At 37.5% G+C, this 12,865-nt stretch overlaps 2 protein-coding genes across 2 annotated transcripts; both read right to left on the reverse strand.

The window, feature by feature from the left end:
- Positions 1 to 2,273: 2,273 nt before the first annotated feature.
- LOC130742835 (putative F-box/FBD/LRR-repeat protein At1g78760) lies at positions 2,274 to 5,155 on the reverse strand. Its single transcript, XM_057594933.1, has 4 exons — positions 3,755 to 5,155; positions 3,401 to 3,613; positions 3,064 to 3,262; positions 2,274 to 2,982 (listed from the first exon to the last, which is right to left on the reverse strand). The coding sequence occupies exons 1-4, from the start codon at positions 5,141 to 5,143 to the stop codon at positions 2,870 to 2,872; spliced, it is 1,914 nt and encodes a 637-aa protein (XP_057450916.1). The 5' UTR covers positions 5,144 to 5,155; the 3' UTR covers positions 2,274 to 2,869.
- A 3,275-nt stretch (positions 5,156 to 8,430) lies between these two features.
- Positions 8,431 to 10,175, reverse strand: LOC130744878 (uncharacterized). The gene is made up of 3 exons (XM_057597039.1): positions 9,321 to 10,175; positions 8,939 to 9,154; positions 8,431 to 8,860 (listed from the first exon to the last, which is right to left on the reverse strand). Exons 1-3 carry the CDS (start codon positions 10,173 to 10,175, stop codon positions 8,615 to 8,617), a joined length of 1,317 nt encoding a protein of 438 aa, XP_057453022.1. The 3' UTR covers positions 8,431 to 8,614.
- Positions 10,176 to 12,865: the final 2,690 nt, after the last annotated feature.

A 12,865-nucleotide genomic window follows, 5' to 3' on the forward strand; every position in this document is an offset into this window, starting at 1 on the left:
AGGTATTGAATTATTCATCTCCCACATGAGTTATGCCTTAAGCTGGAACAATGATAATGTATAATTTGGCTAAGATGCATGATGAAATGCCTCCATCAAACCGATAAACAACCATTCAACCTCAAACTATCAATGACTTTAGCATTCATTATAATTTCTTGCAGAACGACTAGAGAACATTTGTTCAGCACTGTGACATTCTTCTAGCTTATAGCACTGACTTTCTTAGGGTAAGCTGCTGAATTTGGAAGCTTGCTTGTGGATGCCATGACTGATACCTTAGATAGTTCCAAACCAAATTCTTTTTCGGTGATGGTTTTTGAGAAGGGGTGTAGTAGTCATGGCTGCTGCTACAAAAGTTTTTGATTTGGTGGGTGAACTATTTTATTTATTTTTAAAAAACAAGAAGCATATTCTAACTAAGCTTTAACTATTGGGCAGATAATTTTGGAAGGGATGACTAGGTGCTGCTTCGGCTGCATGTGCAAAATTACTGCAAGTGAGTCACGTTGAGAAGAGTGCTGAGCTATTGGGCTTGGACCAATGGTCGGATGGTTTACACATCTCATGGTGTGTGAGACTCTCTTGACTCGTGTGTGATGTGCAAAAGTGCAAACAGATGTTAACGTATTGGACCAGAATTGTAATTTTTAAGTTTAGGGATCATTTTCGCACAAAGAGTATAAGTGGGGGACCAAAAGTGCAGTTAAGCCTAATTTTAACTTCTTTTTTTTAAAGCTAATTTTAACTTGATATTTAAGAACAAACAACTAAGAACTTATATATCTAAAAAAACTAAGAACTTATAAAATTAGTAGTAGTATGCACTTAAATTTAAATAATTTATTAATGTTAATTAATATTAATATAACTAATACATTAATTATGATGATTTGAATAAACTTGAATGAAATAAGATAATCTGGCTCCGTGCATCGCACGGGTATAATCCTAGTTAATTAAATAACTTGGCTAAAGTACTTCCGAAAAATTTAGTTAAAAAATACAAAGCAAATATATATGAAATTATAGCTAAAGAGACTTTTAACCAAAGGCAGGGAAAGAATGTTGTTGGCACCTCTTAAAATTTGCCATCAGCAGTGGATGAGATTGTTAAGAAAATTTCAAACTTTTTACCAGAATTAAGGAAAAGTTGTAATAATTTTCAAACTCATGAGCTTACAACAAGAATCAATCTCTAGCTGTTTGAGGTGACTAAGACCATACACCTTCAAATGTTCTAAATCACAAATATATAAAAGCCTTATTTCCTTTATCATAGGGGGCAACTAGTAAAGAACCAACAAATGCCTCTTTGTTGGTGTACTTTCACATTTTCTAAATATAGAATCTGAAGGTTTGAGAGCTTCATATCCTTAGAGCATTGTGCTAGTCTCAAACCAATACCTACAAGCCCAATGTTGATTATGAGAACAACCCTCTCATTATAGTAACCATCCATGATCCATCACCTCGAAAATACGAGAACTAAAATTGTCCAACAAACACATACATCCTCGCCAAATAGAAGACCAAAAATGATTTATAGACATATATTGGGTTTAAAGGAAGAGAAGAGAGTGAAGTAGTGAATTTGATATATGATCTATATGATAAGAAATAAGAGATAAAGAGAAAAATAAAGTGTTTGTCGCTATTTGAGAATAAATGAAAACAAAGCAGGGAGCACCCACAAGACTTCAGGTGCTACTAGAAATGGTGAAACATAAAAAACACCCAAAACAAGAAGAAAACATCCCATAACAGATCTCAAATGTATTGAGAATCTCAATACACCTGTTGACATAAAATCAGCACAAATACCCTTTAGGTTGATTCACAGAATGAACAATCCAACCTTCCCAATCGAGCAAAAACATCACCAAAGAAAATCAATCCTTCAATACTATTAAATTTCCTCTGGTTTAAACAGACCCCCTTCTCCACAATCTGCTACCATATGGTGAACTTTTTTTTTGAAAGAACAGAAATGATTTTTATTAACAGATAATTTATGAAAACACCTCTCTCAGACAAAATCAAGACAAATAACACAACACTTATGCTGAATGTTACAGACGAAATGCACGGCACTTACACAGTTACTATTTGTTTCGAAATCAATTTTCTTCTTCTCATAATTATCAGACCATGATTATTGGTTTATATAAATCCAGGTATGCAATTCTTAGTTTTCTTGCATTGCCTCTCTGTAAGGAATAGCACTACTCATAACACAACCAATACAAATTTAATTCAAACAACCACCAACTTATAACTGTAATGGTCTAGATGCTGGTAATAATTTCCAGAAACTAGAAACAAAAGATCCTATAAGAAATCCACCATCATATTAATTAGACCACAAAAGGAAACTGACCCAACATATTTTTCCAAATCCCAAGCCGCAAGCCTTGGAAATATCATTTATTCAATAAAGCATCTCTTGAAATCAAAAGCAAACTCAGAGACATTCTCCATCTTAGCAAGATTGGTTCTCTCCATCAACAGGTCATAACGAAAAAGACCACTCGACAGCACATCGATCCAAACACCACCAATCTGAGTTTAAATATACAGTTCATGAAACTAATTTTAGGCCAACATAACATCTACGAACAAAGAAACACCACATTTTGCAGTACCTTTTTTCATACACCCCAATACCCTGGGGGATAAAATTCAGGTTATTACTGAATCAAATAACAATGGAAAGTGTAAACAATTAGCATCTAGTAGATAAAAAAAATTGAGTATCAATGAAAATAACACTTAAATATAAGTAACCTCTATATTAAGATTTGCTAAGAATTGAAAATTTTAGAGAGGGCAATTTACTCAACAATGCTCATAATGCCCTGCAAGCTCTTCAATCGCTTCCTCTATAGAAATGTCCCTGCAGAAAATGCCCTGTGAGCTCCTCAATCGCTTCCTCGTTTATTCCTCCAGAGAACATGCCTTGCCATAAAGTGAACTTTCCATCTGCATTATTCAACACATTGCATTACATGATGAAAAATCGATATCTAAAGACTCCAATAAACCTATAACACAAACTCTTACAAGAAAGGATTGTGAATCGAATTGCTTTCAAAGATCTAGTTATCCCTTTCTTCAGGAGAACTTGGACAGGATAACCGTCAATGTCATCAATGTCACTGCCAATATTTTCATCTGATAAGAATGCAGCAACTTTAGTTTCTGCAATACCCACAGAAGAGTAACCTGCATATAATGTTTCTGGCAATTTCTTCTTTAGAGCCTGCAGACATTAATTAAATAACTTGACTTAAGTACCTCAATTTCTTTTTCTGAAAAAAAATACAAAGCATATGTGTATATATGAAATTATAACTAGAGTGATTTTTAACCAAAGGCAGGGAAACAATGTTGCTGATACCTCATAAAATTTGCTTTCATCATTGGATGAGATTGTTAAAACTTTTTCCAACTTGTTACCAGCATAAAAGCCCTCAAGCATGTAATCAGCTAGATCAAGGAAACTCATAGTTGTAATAATTGTTTTTGCAGCTGCTTCACACATCTTAGACATAAGCTGAAGTTCTGCCATAGAGCTCCAATCTTCTAATACGACGACATCATACTTCCCGCTCTAAATCAAGGGTGGAAAAACAAAAACCCTTTTAACTTGTGAACAATGTTTTTCTTGGTCCAGGGGAGACAAAATCATAATAAAGAAATTGAAATTGAAATAAAGAACAAAGAAAAGGACTGGTAGAGGTTATTTAATTACCTTGGGGAACATAACCATCTTTTGGCCTTGCATGTCCTTAAATTTATGAAACCAAAGAGATATCCATATACTTTTGGTGCAGAGCGTTTGTCCAAAGTCAAGCATGCATTCTTGCCGGCGGCGAATTTTCTCAAGGAGTTGGACAGAAATACGGGAGCCATCACAAAATTTGGTGGTTAGGAAATTGCAGAAACTGAAGGAAGTCAAATTTGGAGCACTAACATCAGTCACACAAAGATTGAAGCATCTTGTCACAACAAGTTTCCTCAGCTTCTGACTAGAAATTCTTATCTCAAAAAAATTCATACACCCGTCCAGCACCAAGGACACAACGTTTATGCATTCAGAAAACACAAGGCTGAAGGTAGAACCTTGTATGGTGGAATTGCACAACGTTAGTTTCCTTAAGTTTTTACAAGTTTGTGAGTCTATTTTCAAATCCAAAATAAATCCATAACTCATGATCTCATCAGACAAGACTAGATTCTGAAGGTCTGGCGCTTGGATTTCAACACTCCTGAGCTCGTGACAAGAATCAATCTCTAGATGTTTGAGGTGACTAAGACCATACACCTTCAAATTCTTCAAATTACCAATATTTACAAGCCTTATTTCCCTTAGCATAGGGCAACTAGTAAAGAACCAATCAATGCCATGTTGCAGGTCTACCTTCACCTTTTCTAACCTTAGTATCTGAAGGCTTGAGAGCTTCATATCCTCAGAGGGTTCTGCTAGTGACAAATTAATATTTACAAGCCTTAATTCCCTTATCATAGGGCAACTAGTAAAAAGCCAACCAATGCCAGTCTGTCCTCGTACATTCACCTCTTCTAAACTTAGAATCTGAAGGTTTGAGAGCTTCATATCGCCAAAGGGTTGTGCTAGTGTCATACCACTTAACCTTAGCACATTTAAGGTCTCAACATTATAGATGTGATGAGAAAATGTGTACTTGTGACGAGGAAACGCGTACCTATAATAATAGTCCGTGGTGATTTGGAACTCGAACTCTTTGATAGTACCAGTTTCGAATACTAGCTTTATGTACCTTTCAATCTCCTGTACATATTTCTTTACTAGTGCAAGATCTAAGCATAGCTTGAATTTGAAAACAAATTCAAATGAAATCCTCATACAAATTCTCATGCTCCTCATTTTGTTTTCCATGAAATCCTTGAACCACCCGTGAGGAAGATCACGGTAATGTCCAAACTCTTGCGGGTCGATATTCAAGTAGGGAAGAGAAACACCAAGGGTTTTCCATGCCTTGGATAGACAACTGGTTCGAGCAATATCTAACATGGTGAGTCGACGTAAAATATCATGGACGATATCTTCAGGCAAATTCGAGATACGATCCATATCAGTTTTGGAAGCTTTCTTCATCATGAGAATTGAGAAATTTAGAGATCGCAAGGACTTGAATAACAATCCGCTGTTTATCTTATAAGTTTAACAAGTAGAATCGACCTAATCTAATAATGGTCGATTGCGTGTCCTTAAAGTTAGGAGAAAATACATTATCTTTACGGTAATTTTTTTTCTTTATACAATGAATAAATTTATGTTATCTTTTTGTTCAAAATTTATTTTTATCATGATTCTTGTTTTTTAATAATATCAAAAAAAAAAAAAAAGATTCATGGTTCATGTTATTTTTTTTATAATATCAAATTAGTCTGTGAATATGTAGCAAAAAACAATGGTCTTGTGAATGTGCTGGGCGTTGGCCAGTTTGTCCCAGAAAAATGAAATATTCTCACAGTTTTTAATTGTGTAAAATGTCGGTTAAGATACGTTAAACAAAATTTCGGTTAAGATAATTCATGTCAAATAAAACACCAATCAATAGGGATTAACTCGAACAACATTTTACACAATCAGAAACCACAATATTTCTTTCTTTTAGGGACAAATTGGCTAGCAGCTAGCGTCCAACACTTTTAGGACTAGTTTAGTCATTCACACTTTTAGGAACTAATTTAATCACTCACTCAATCATTTTGCTAGTGAAGATCCAAGGAGACATGTGAGACATGTGCATAGGAATAGCAATGAACATAGACTTTCAACTGGGTCATGAAATTTTGTATTTATTGATTTTTATAGATTCAAACATGTTGGTCTATTTAAATAAAAAAATGCTGTTCTATATAATAATAAGTCTATTTATAAATAAACTTATGACAAATGCCTTCAGAATTTTAAATAAGCTTTCATATTTTCGAAAGCCAAGCATACAATTTTCACCCTGCCTATTATTCTATAATCTTGTTGGCCGATTTATATTTTGTTTTAATATATGTCAGTTCATCAACCATAAGTTGTTGGTATGTTTGGACATAAGTTATTGGTCATGTTCAAAAAAAAAAAAAGACATAAGTTATTGGTCAACTCAAATATCTGATGATAAAAAATAGGCTATCATGCTAGACAATGCTTTAAAGGCCATACCTGAAATAAAGTTTTTTTTTATAAGCACCCGAAATAAAGCTTATGACAAATAACAACGCAGGCTTGTACCTCATATTTATTTTACCGGGCCAAACCTATCACTACAAGAAATGGTTGTTTAATATCAAAAAAATTAGCGTCAACGCCAACACTAATTTAGGTTATTTAGTGTCGGCTCAACTAACACAAAATGTTAATAAAAAAGTCTTGGTATGATAATTAATTAAAAGTCACTAAAAATAAATAAAGTTGCATCTTTTTTTTGGTTACATAGTGGAATGAAAAAACAGAAACAAAAGCAAAGAAATAAGTAACAACCCCCTGTACAAGTACTGGGACTAAACTTGATGGAGGATGGCTCCATATACGCATTGGTCCTCCATCTCTTGCCGCCTCACGCGCCAATTTATCCGCGGCCATATTGCGTTCTCGTGGAGTATGCGCCACCGTTACGCGCCATCCCCAGCCAAGCATACCTCTAACACGCACAAGGTCCTCCCTTGCCCAGAACTCCTCCACTGGAAAGTCATTCTGCAGCACCTCCACCAAATAAAGTTGCATCTAAATAGTATAGTTAATGATATTTATTAAGATTTTATAAAAAAAAATCTTTTCAAATTTTCCTAACATTGTGTGTGGTGGTATCCACCTAAACATATTTTATAAATACATACATCATTCTCATTACATACATCTCTTATATATATAACATAGTATTGAGAAACAACCTCTCTTAACATGGGTACAGTAACCAAATCAAAAAACTGGTAAAAACCGTAGCAAAAGACTCTATTAGGGAAATGCCATAATAATTAGGATATTTGTGTTTATTAAAATATAAAAAAAGATAGTGATAATACAAATTTCGAAAGCAAAATTGTATTCATTCAATAAAGGGTAGTAAAAGAATCTTCTTAATGATTAGTATAAAAATAAATAAATTCAATAAGTTTTAATTTTTTTTTTAAAATCGAAATATATACATGGGTATCGTTGAGAAACATCTCCTCTCAACATGGGTACAGTAACCAACGAAACCAAAATAAAGATGATGAAAACCTAACCACTACAACAAAAACCTCTACCCCCCCCCCCCCACAAGCAAACAAGAAGCTTAATTGCCAAACCGACGACCCCTAACGTTTACACGACAAGGAAAGGTCCCCATTAAAATCGAAAAAGTAGCGACATGATCAACTGACGCCTCTCAAGCCGCACGATAGCTACAAACAGAGAATCAACCCAGCAGAGCTAACCAAAAGATCCAACATAAAAAACTCAACAAAGTGTCGTAGAGCTGCGACCTAGAAAACAACAAAAAAAAAAACTAGAAAAGACAAGAAAACGGATGAGAAAGCAACCGCCAACAACAAACAACAATTCCAACAGAGACCTGACCACCTCCAAACCTACAACAACATTTGTCGAGGAAAGAGCGTTGAGATTGGATGGAAATCATAGCCTCATCGCCCTTCACAAGGAGACGATGAGAAACAACGGCAAGAACGAAACCCACACAACAACCCACCAACATCGAACCAAAATGACAACCACGCCCCTCGAACACCACATTCCCTTCGAAAAGCAGTATCCTTGGAAGAAAACCCAAGCCAAAACCACCAAAATCAATACCCACCATTACCAACCATACCCGACCTCAGATCTGAGTAGAGCATGAGAGAAAAACTGCGAACATAGCAACGCTGAGGAGAGCAGTGAAATTGAGCTGGAGAGGCTTGCCAATGCTCAGTGAGCGCTACCTCAAGGAAATGAGTTAGAGAGCAGAATTGAGAGGCTCTAGTTGCATCGCCCTTGAGAAAATGCACAAGAAAAACATGAAAAAAAGCCTAGGAGAGGATGGCGGATGAGCGTGGGAAGGGGTTGTCGCTGCGCAAGGAGGTGGCGCGGTGGCCACCCAATCGAAATTCGTATGTCGAGAGAGAAACTTTTAGAGAAGGAAAGTTTTAGAGAGAAGGGGTGTTGTCACTGCCAAAAAGCTAGTTTTAACTTTTAAGTTACAACCTCAAGTAGCTTATTAGAAAATTTATAAGCTACTAAAATAAGTTCATTTATCAAACCCTTTAAAAAGATTTTTTAAACTAGTCATATAAAGTTTAAACTAGTCTAACAAACTTTAAGCTACCTAAATAGTCTTTACTAAGCAAAGCTTATGTCCTAGAAGTGTTTTTAGTCCTTGGAAGGACTTACTACAAGTAGCACATCACAAGTGATTTTAGTCCTTGGGAGGATTTATTACAAGTAACCCATTACATGCTGAAAATTTGATATCTGTAGAATGCAATAATACTATCATAATAATAATTCTAACGAAAATGGATCCAGAACCGATTCACTTTTGAAATGTGGATGATCCCCCGGTTTATCCTCTTGCGGCCCAACAAGTCCTCACTCATATCTTTGTGGGGTAAGATGTCTACACCAAAAAAAAGTGGTACCGGAATATGTAGGATTTGAAATTCCAGTTTTCTCTGTAGCTTGGGAGGAAAAACTGGCTATGTCAGTGTCACGGCTAACATTTACATCTGAGAAGCAGGGCATAGGACACCTTCCGGATAAGAATGCAACCACTTCAGTTTTTGCAATTGCTACAGAAGAACTACATGAAACAGTTGCCACTTTCTTCGATAGAGGCTGCAGGCATTCAAAATCAAATTAAAAAAATACAAAGCACATGAAAATATAAAGGCAAGGAAAGAATGTTGATCATACCTCATATAATTTACTTTCATCAATGGATGTGATTGTTAAAAGTTTTCTCAGGTCTTTACGAGGTGAACAGGTCTCAAGCACGTAATCAACTAAATCAAGAAAATTCATAGTTGTAATCGTTGTTTTTGCAGCTTCTTCACATATCTCACTCATGAGCTGAAGATCTGCCATGGAGCTCCAATCTTCAATAACAACAGCACCATACTTTTCACCCCTCTAAATCCAGGGGAAAAACATAAAGCAAATTAATGTGACAAATAATAATTCAAATTAAACTAAAAAAAGCTTAATTATTGTTAATCTAATTAGATTAGGTGTGATATTTAAAATACTATTGAAGTTAACTAGAAAAAAAAAGGAGTACTGGTAGAGGTAAATTTACCTTGGGGTAGATAACCATCTTTTGGCCTTGAATGTCCTTAAATTTGTCAAACCAAAGAGATAACCATATACTTTTGGTCATGAGCATATAATTAAAGTCAAGCAAGCATTCTTGCTGATGGCTTATTTTCTTACGTTGTGAGAGAGGATATAAATGATGCTCTTCCCATTCGGAAGGGTTAAGATAATTGCATAAGGTGAAAGAAGTCAAATTTGGAGCATTAATCTCAGTCACCCGAAGATCGAAGCATCTTGTGACAACAAGTTTCCTCAGGTTCTGACTAGCAATTCTTATTTTAAAAAAATTCTTACACCTGTTAAGAACCAAGGACTCAACTTTTGTACATCCAGAAAACACACGGTTGAAGGTGAAATATTGAATGGTGGAATTGCACAATGTTAGTTCCCTTAAGGTTTCGCAAGTTTGTGAATCTATTTTCAAATCCAAAATAAATTCATCTATCCTGGCTCTCTTGATTTCAGTCAAGACAAGCTTCTGTAGACCTGGTGCTTGGATCTCAACACTCATGAGCTTGTCACAAGAATCAATCTCTAACCGCTTGAGGTGTCTAAGACCAGACACTTTCAAATTCTCCAAAAAAACGATATTTACAAGCCTTATTTCCCTTACCATAGGGAAACTAGTAAAGAACCGATCGATGCCATGTGGTAGGTATACCTTCACCTTTTCTAAACTTAGTATCTGAAGGCTTGAAAGCTTCATATCACCATGCGGTTGTGCTAGTGTCCACGGCAGATTACCATAGTCAGCAAATTGGAACTCGAATTCTTTGATAGTGCGAGTCTCGAATATTAGACTTATACACCTTTCAATCTCGTCTATGGCTTCTTTCATTAGTGCATAATTGTTTACACGGATTTTTGGTAAACAAATATCCTCTTAGTTCGACTAAAGGAAGTTTAGATTCGGGGTTCTTTTGAGAAAACGCTTTGCCAAAGTGTAATGTGTGAAAGAGTGTATTCTCGACAACAATAAGCAACTCAAACGAAACTGGACTTTATTGAATATGAGTCGATTACAAAACGGTCAAGCAAACTAAAATAACATGAAAGAAAATTTCGACAAAACAAGCTACACACAAGAACTGGAAATCAACAAACTGAAATGCAGGGAAACTAAAGCGTTGGTTCTGCAACATACTCCTCCATCACGTTCTGCTCTCGAAGTCTCATTGATGCGGACGTTTAGAGCTTTTGGTGAATTTTCAGAGTTTTTAGTTGGGAACCCTTTCTTCTGCTGCTGCTTCCTCTATTTATATTGTTCTTTCTGTCCATGTTCTTGGCGGTTTTCCTTGGATGCACGATGGCTTCGTGGGTTTTGAATTTTGGCGCCATACCCCACGTTTAGCCGATGGTCTTCGCGCACGTGACTCTATTGCCACGTGGATGGTTCTGAGTCGTGGGCAACCGTTGCTATTCGTGGCATCGTGGGTGTACGCACGTGCTTGTAGTTGCTTGTTATTCGGTAACTGCCTCTTCCATTAAGATGATCGAGATTTCTTCATCTTCTGAGTGTGTCGAGTTATGGCTTTTACTAACTTGTCTTTGAGGGACATCGTGTGCTGAGTTGCCGGCTTCGCCCAACCCTTTCTGTCGAGAAACCACTTTTGCACCATGGTGTCGAGAATTGTAGTACTTGTAATTTTGGCTTAACAATTGCCCCCCAAAAATGTTGGTTGTCGACTGCTTTAGCTCAAAGACACCAAGCATTTTTTTTTTTTTATATCGCAGCCGTTCGATTCCAACGATTCAAATGCTTTGTGCTCTCGACCATTCGATCTTCAAGTCCAATCGGCAGCCATAACGTCTGATGACTTCTCCACTAGCTGACAGTTATAGCCTTTTTAGGGCCATGATTTCACCTATGCCGAAAAGCTGAGAGGTGACATGAATTAACTAATAAAATAATCGCTTGGACCCCAAATTTTTATAAATTGCTGCTCAATGCGGCTTGGGTTCCGTTTTCCCTTCCGTTTATAAATACCCTTTTGGTATTCCTTGTTCAAGCTTTGCTCTTTCCTCCAACCTGCAACTTCTTCTTCCAGACTTCATCACTTCATCTTCTTCCGTCTTCTCTGAAATACTTACTGCGTCTTTCAATGGCTTCCAATCCTGAGCAAACCATTCCGTTGGCCACTGAGCTTAAGCTGGATGAGTCCAAGCGCGTGCCAATCCCAGAGCCTCCCAACGAAGCAGAGAAGAGAGCTATCTGGAAATCCCAGGTACTCATTCATTTCTCTGTTAATGGTACTTTACGCGCCATTTTGGGCCCTTTGAAAGTAGTGAAGCATGATAGGCCCAATAGTCTCCCTGAAGAACATGAATCATTTCACCCTAGCGTTAGGGGAGAGGAGCTCATTTTGGCATTTCAACCCTCTTACCGTATGCCATTTCTTTCTGACCCAAAACGAGCCTTTCGTTCAGCCCCTCCTAACCCTTATGCTAACGACAAGGCCTACCTGAAATGGTTAGATAGGGTTGAGGGAGATAAGAGGCAACACTGGAAGGATGTAGGGATTCTCGACTTGATTCAGCTGTCGAGATCTCCAATCTCGTATAACCCTGCTATGCTGCTGAGTGCACTTTATTTCTGGGAGAGGTCCACTAATTGCCTTCATGTTCCCTTTGGTATGGTCACCCCCACCCTCTTGGATGTTGCTGCTATCACCGGGTTGTGGCCCATTGGTGATGATTATCACTCTGCACCTGCTCCTGTTAAACCCATCTCGATCCCTACTGACAACGTTTCTTTTAGTCGATTCATTAAGGACCATTATGTCGAGAGTGGTGAGGTGTCTGATGCTGAACATGTCGCTTTCTTGCTGTATTGGCTGTCTGCTTATGTCTTTTGCACCAAATCTTTGCGCATACCTGCCAAGCTTTTGCCTTTAGCCAATCTGCTTCACGAGGGTCGACAACTTGCTATGGCTAGGCTCGTCCTTGGCAACCTGTATCAAATGCTGAATGAAGCTGTCGAGGATATCCGGAATACCAAGACTGTCTCTCTGAATGCGGCTGGACCACTTTGGCTGTTTCAACTTTGGTTGAATGCAGTCTTCGAATCTCTTCTGCCGGTACAAGATAATCCTCTAACTGTTTCTAACACCAGGATCGATGCCCATAGGCTCGAGACCCTGACTCCTGCTTATGATGCGTCGAGTTTCGAAGCTGATTTCAGGAAGTACTTTACCATGTTTCTCGAGCTGAAGCACTACCGTTCCAGTTTCTCTCCTTACAGCAAGGCTATTCGTGGCCCTTTCTGGCTGAGGAATTCTTATCCTAATGCCTCTGATTCTGCGTTGCCCAAGGAGCACCACATCATACTTTGGAGGACCCTCTTATCTCCTAGGGTTTTAACTGTGGGCTTTGCTAGCAGTGACTACACTCTATGTGGCTACAACCCTCAATTGGTTTCTCGACAGTTTGGGCTTAGCCAAGTTCTACCCAACACTTTATTTGACAAGAGTCTAGTCCTGTACCCCGGAACTATTAAGAGGGCTTCTGTTTTCGACACGACTGTTCAGT

This window comes from Lotus japonicus, chromosome 3 (assembly GCF_012489685.1).
Source record: "Lotus japonicus ecotype B-129 chromosome 3, LjGifu_v1.2".
Lineage (NCBI taxonomy): Eukaryota > Viridiplantae > Streptophyta > Magnoliopsida > Fabales > Fabaceae > Lotus > Lotus japonicus.

What these genes read in the sequence shown, in the direction of transcription:
- LOC130744878 (XM_057597039.1), bottom strand. Translation starts at nt 10,175, where the DNA reads ATGAAAGAAGCCATAGACGAGATTGAAAGGTGTATAAGTCTAATATTC. An exon ending in AGATGGTTATCTACCCCAAG is followed by an intron (nt 9,155 to 9,320) that starts GTAAATTTACCT and finishes CCCTGGATTTAG; the next exon opens with AGGGGTGAAAAGTATGGTGC. An exon ending in ATGAAAGTAAATTATATGAG is followed by an intron (nt 8,861 to 8,938) that starts GTATGATCAACA and finishes GAATGCCTGCAG; the next exon opens with CCTCTATCGAAGAAAGTGGC.
- LOC130742835 (XM_057594933.1), bottom strand. Translation starts at nt 5,143, where the DNA reads ATGATGAAGAAAGCTTCCAAAACTGATATGGATCGTATCTCGAATTTG. An exon ending in AGATGGTTATGTTCCCCAAG is followed by an intron (nt 3,614 to 3,754) that starts GTAATTAAATAA and finishes CCCTTGATTTAG; the next exon opens with AGCGGGAAGTATGATGTCGT. An exon ending in ATGAAAGCAAATTTTATGAG is followed by an intron (nt 3,263 to 3,400) that starts GTATCAGCAACA and finishes TAATGTCTGCAG; the next exon opens with GCTCTAAAGAAGAAATTGCC.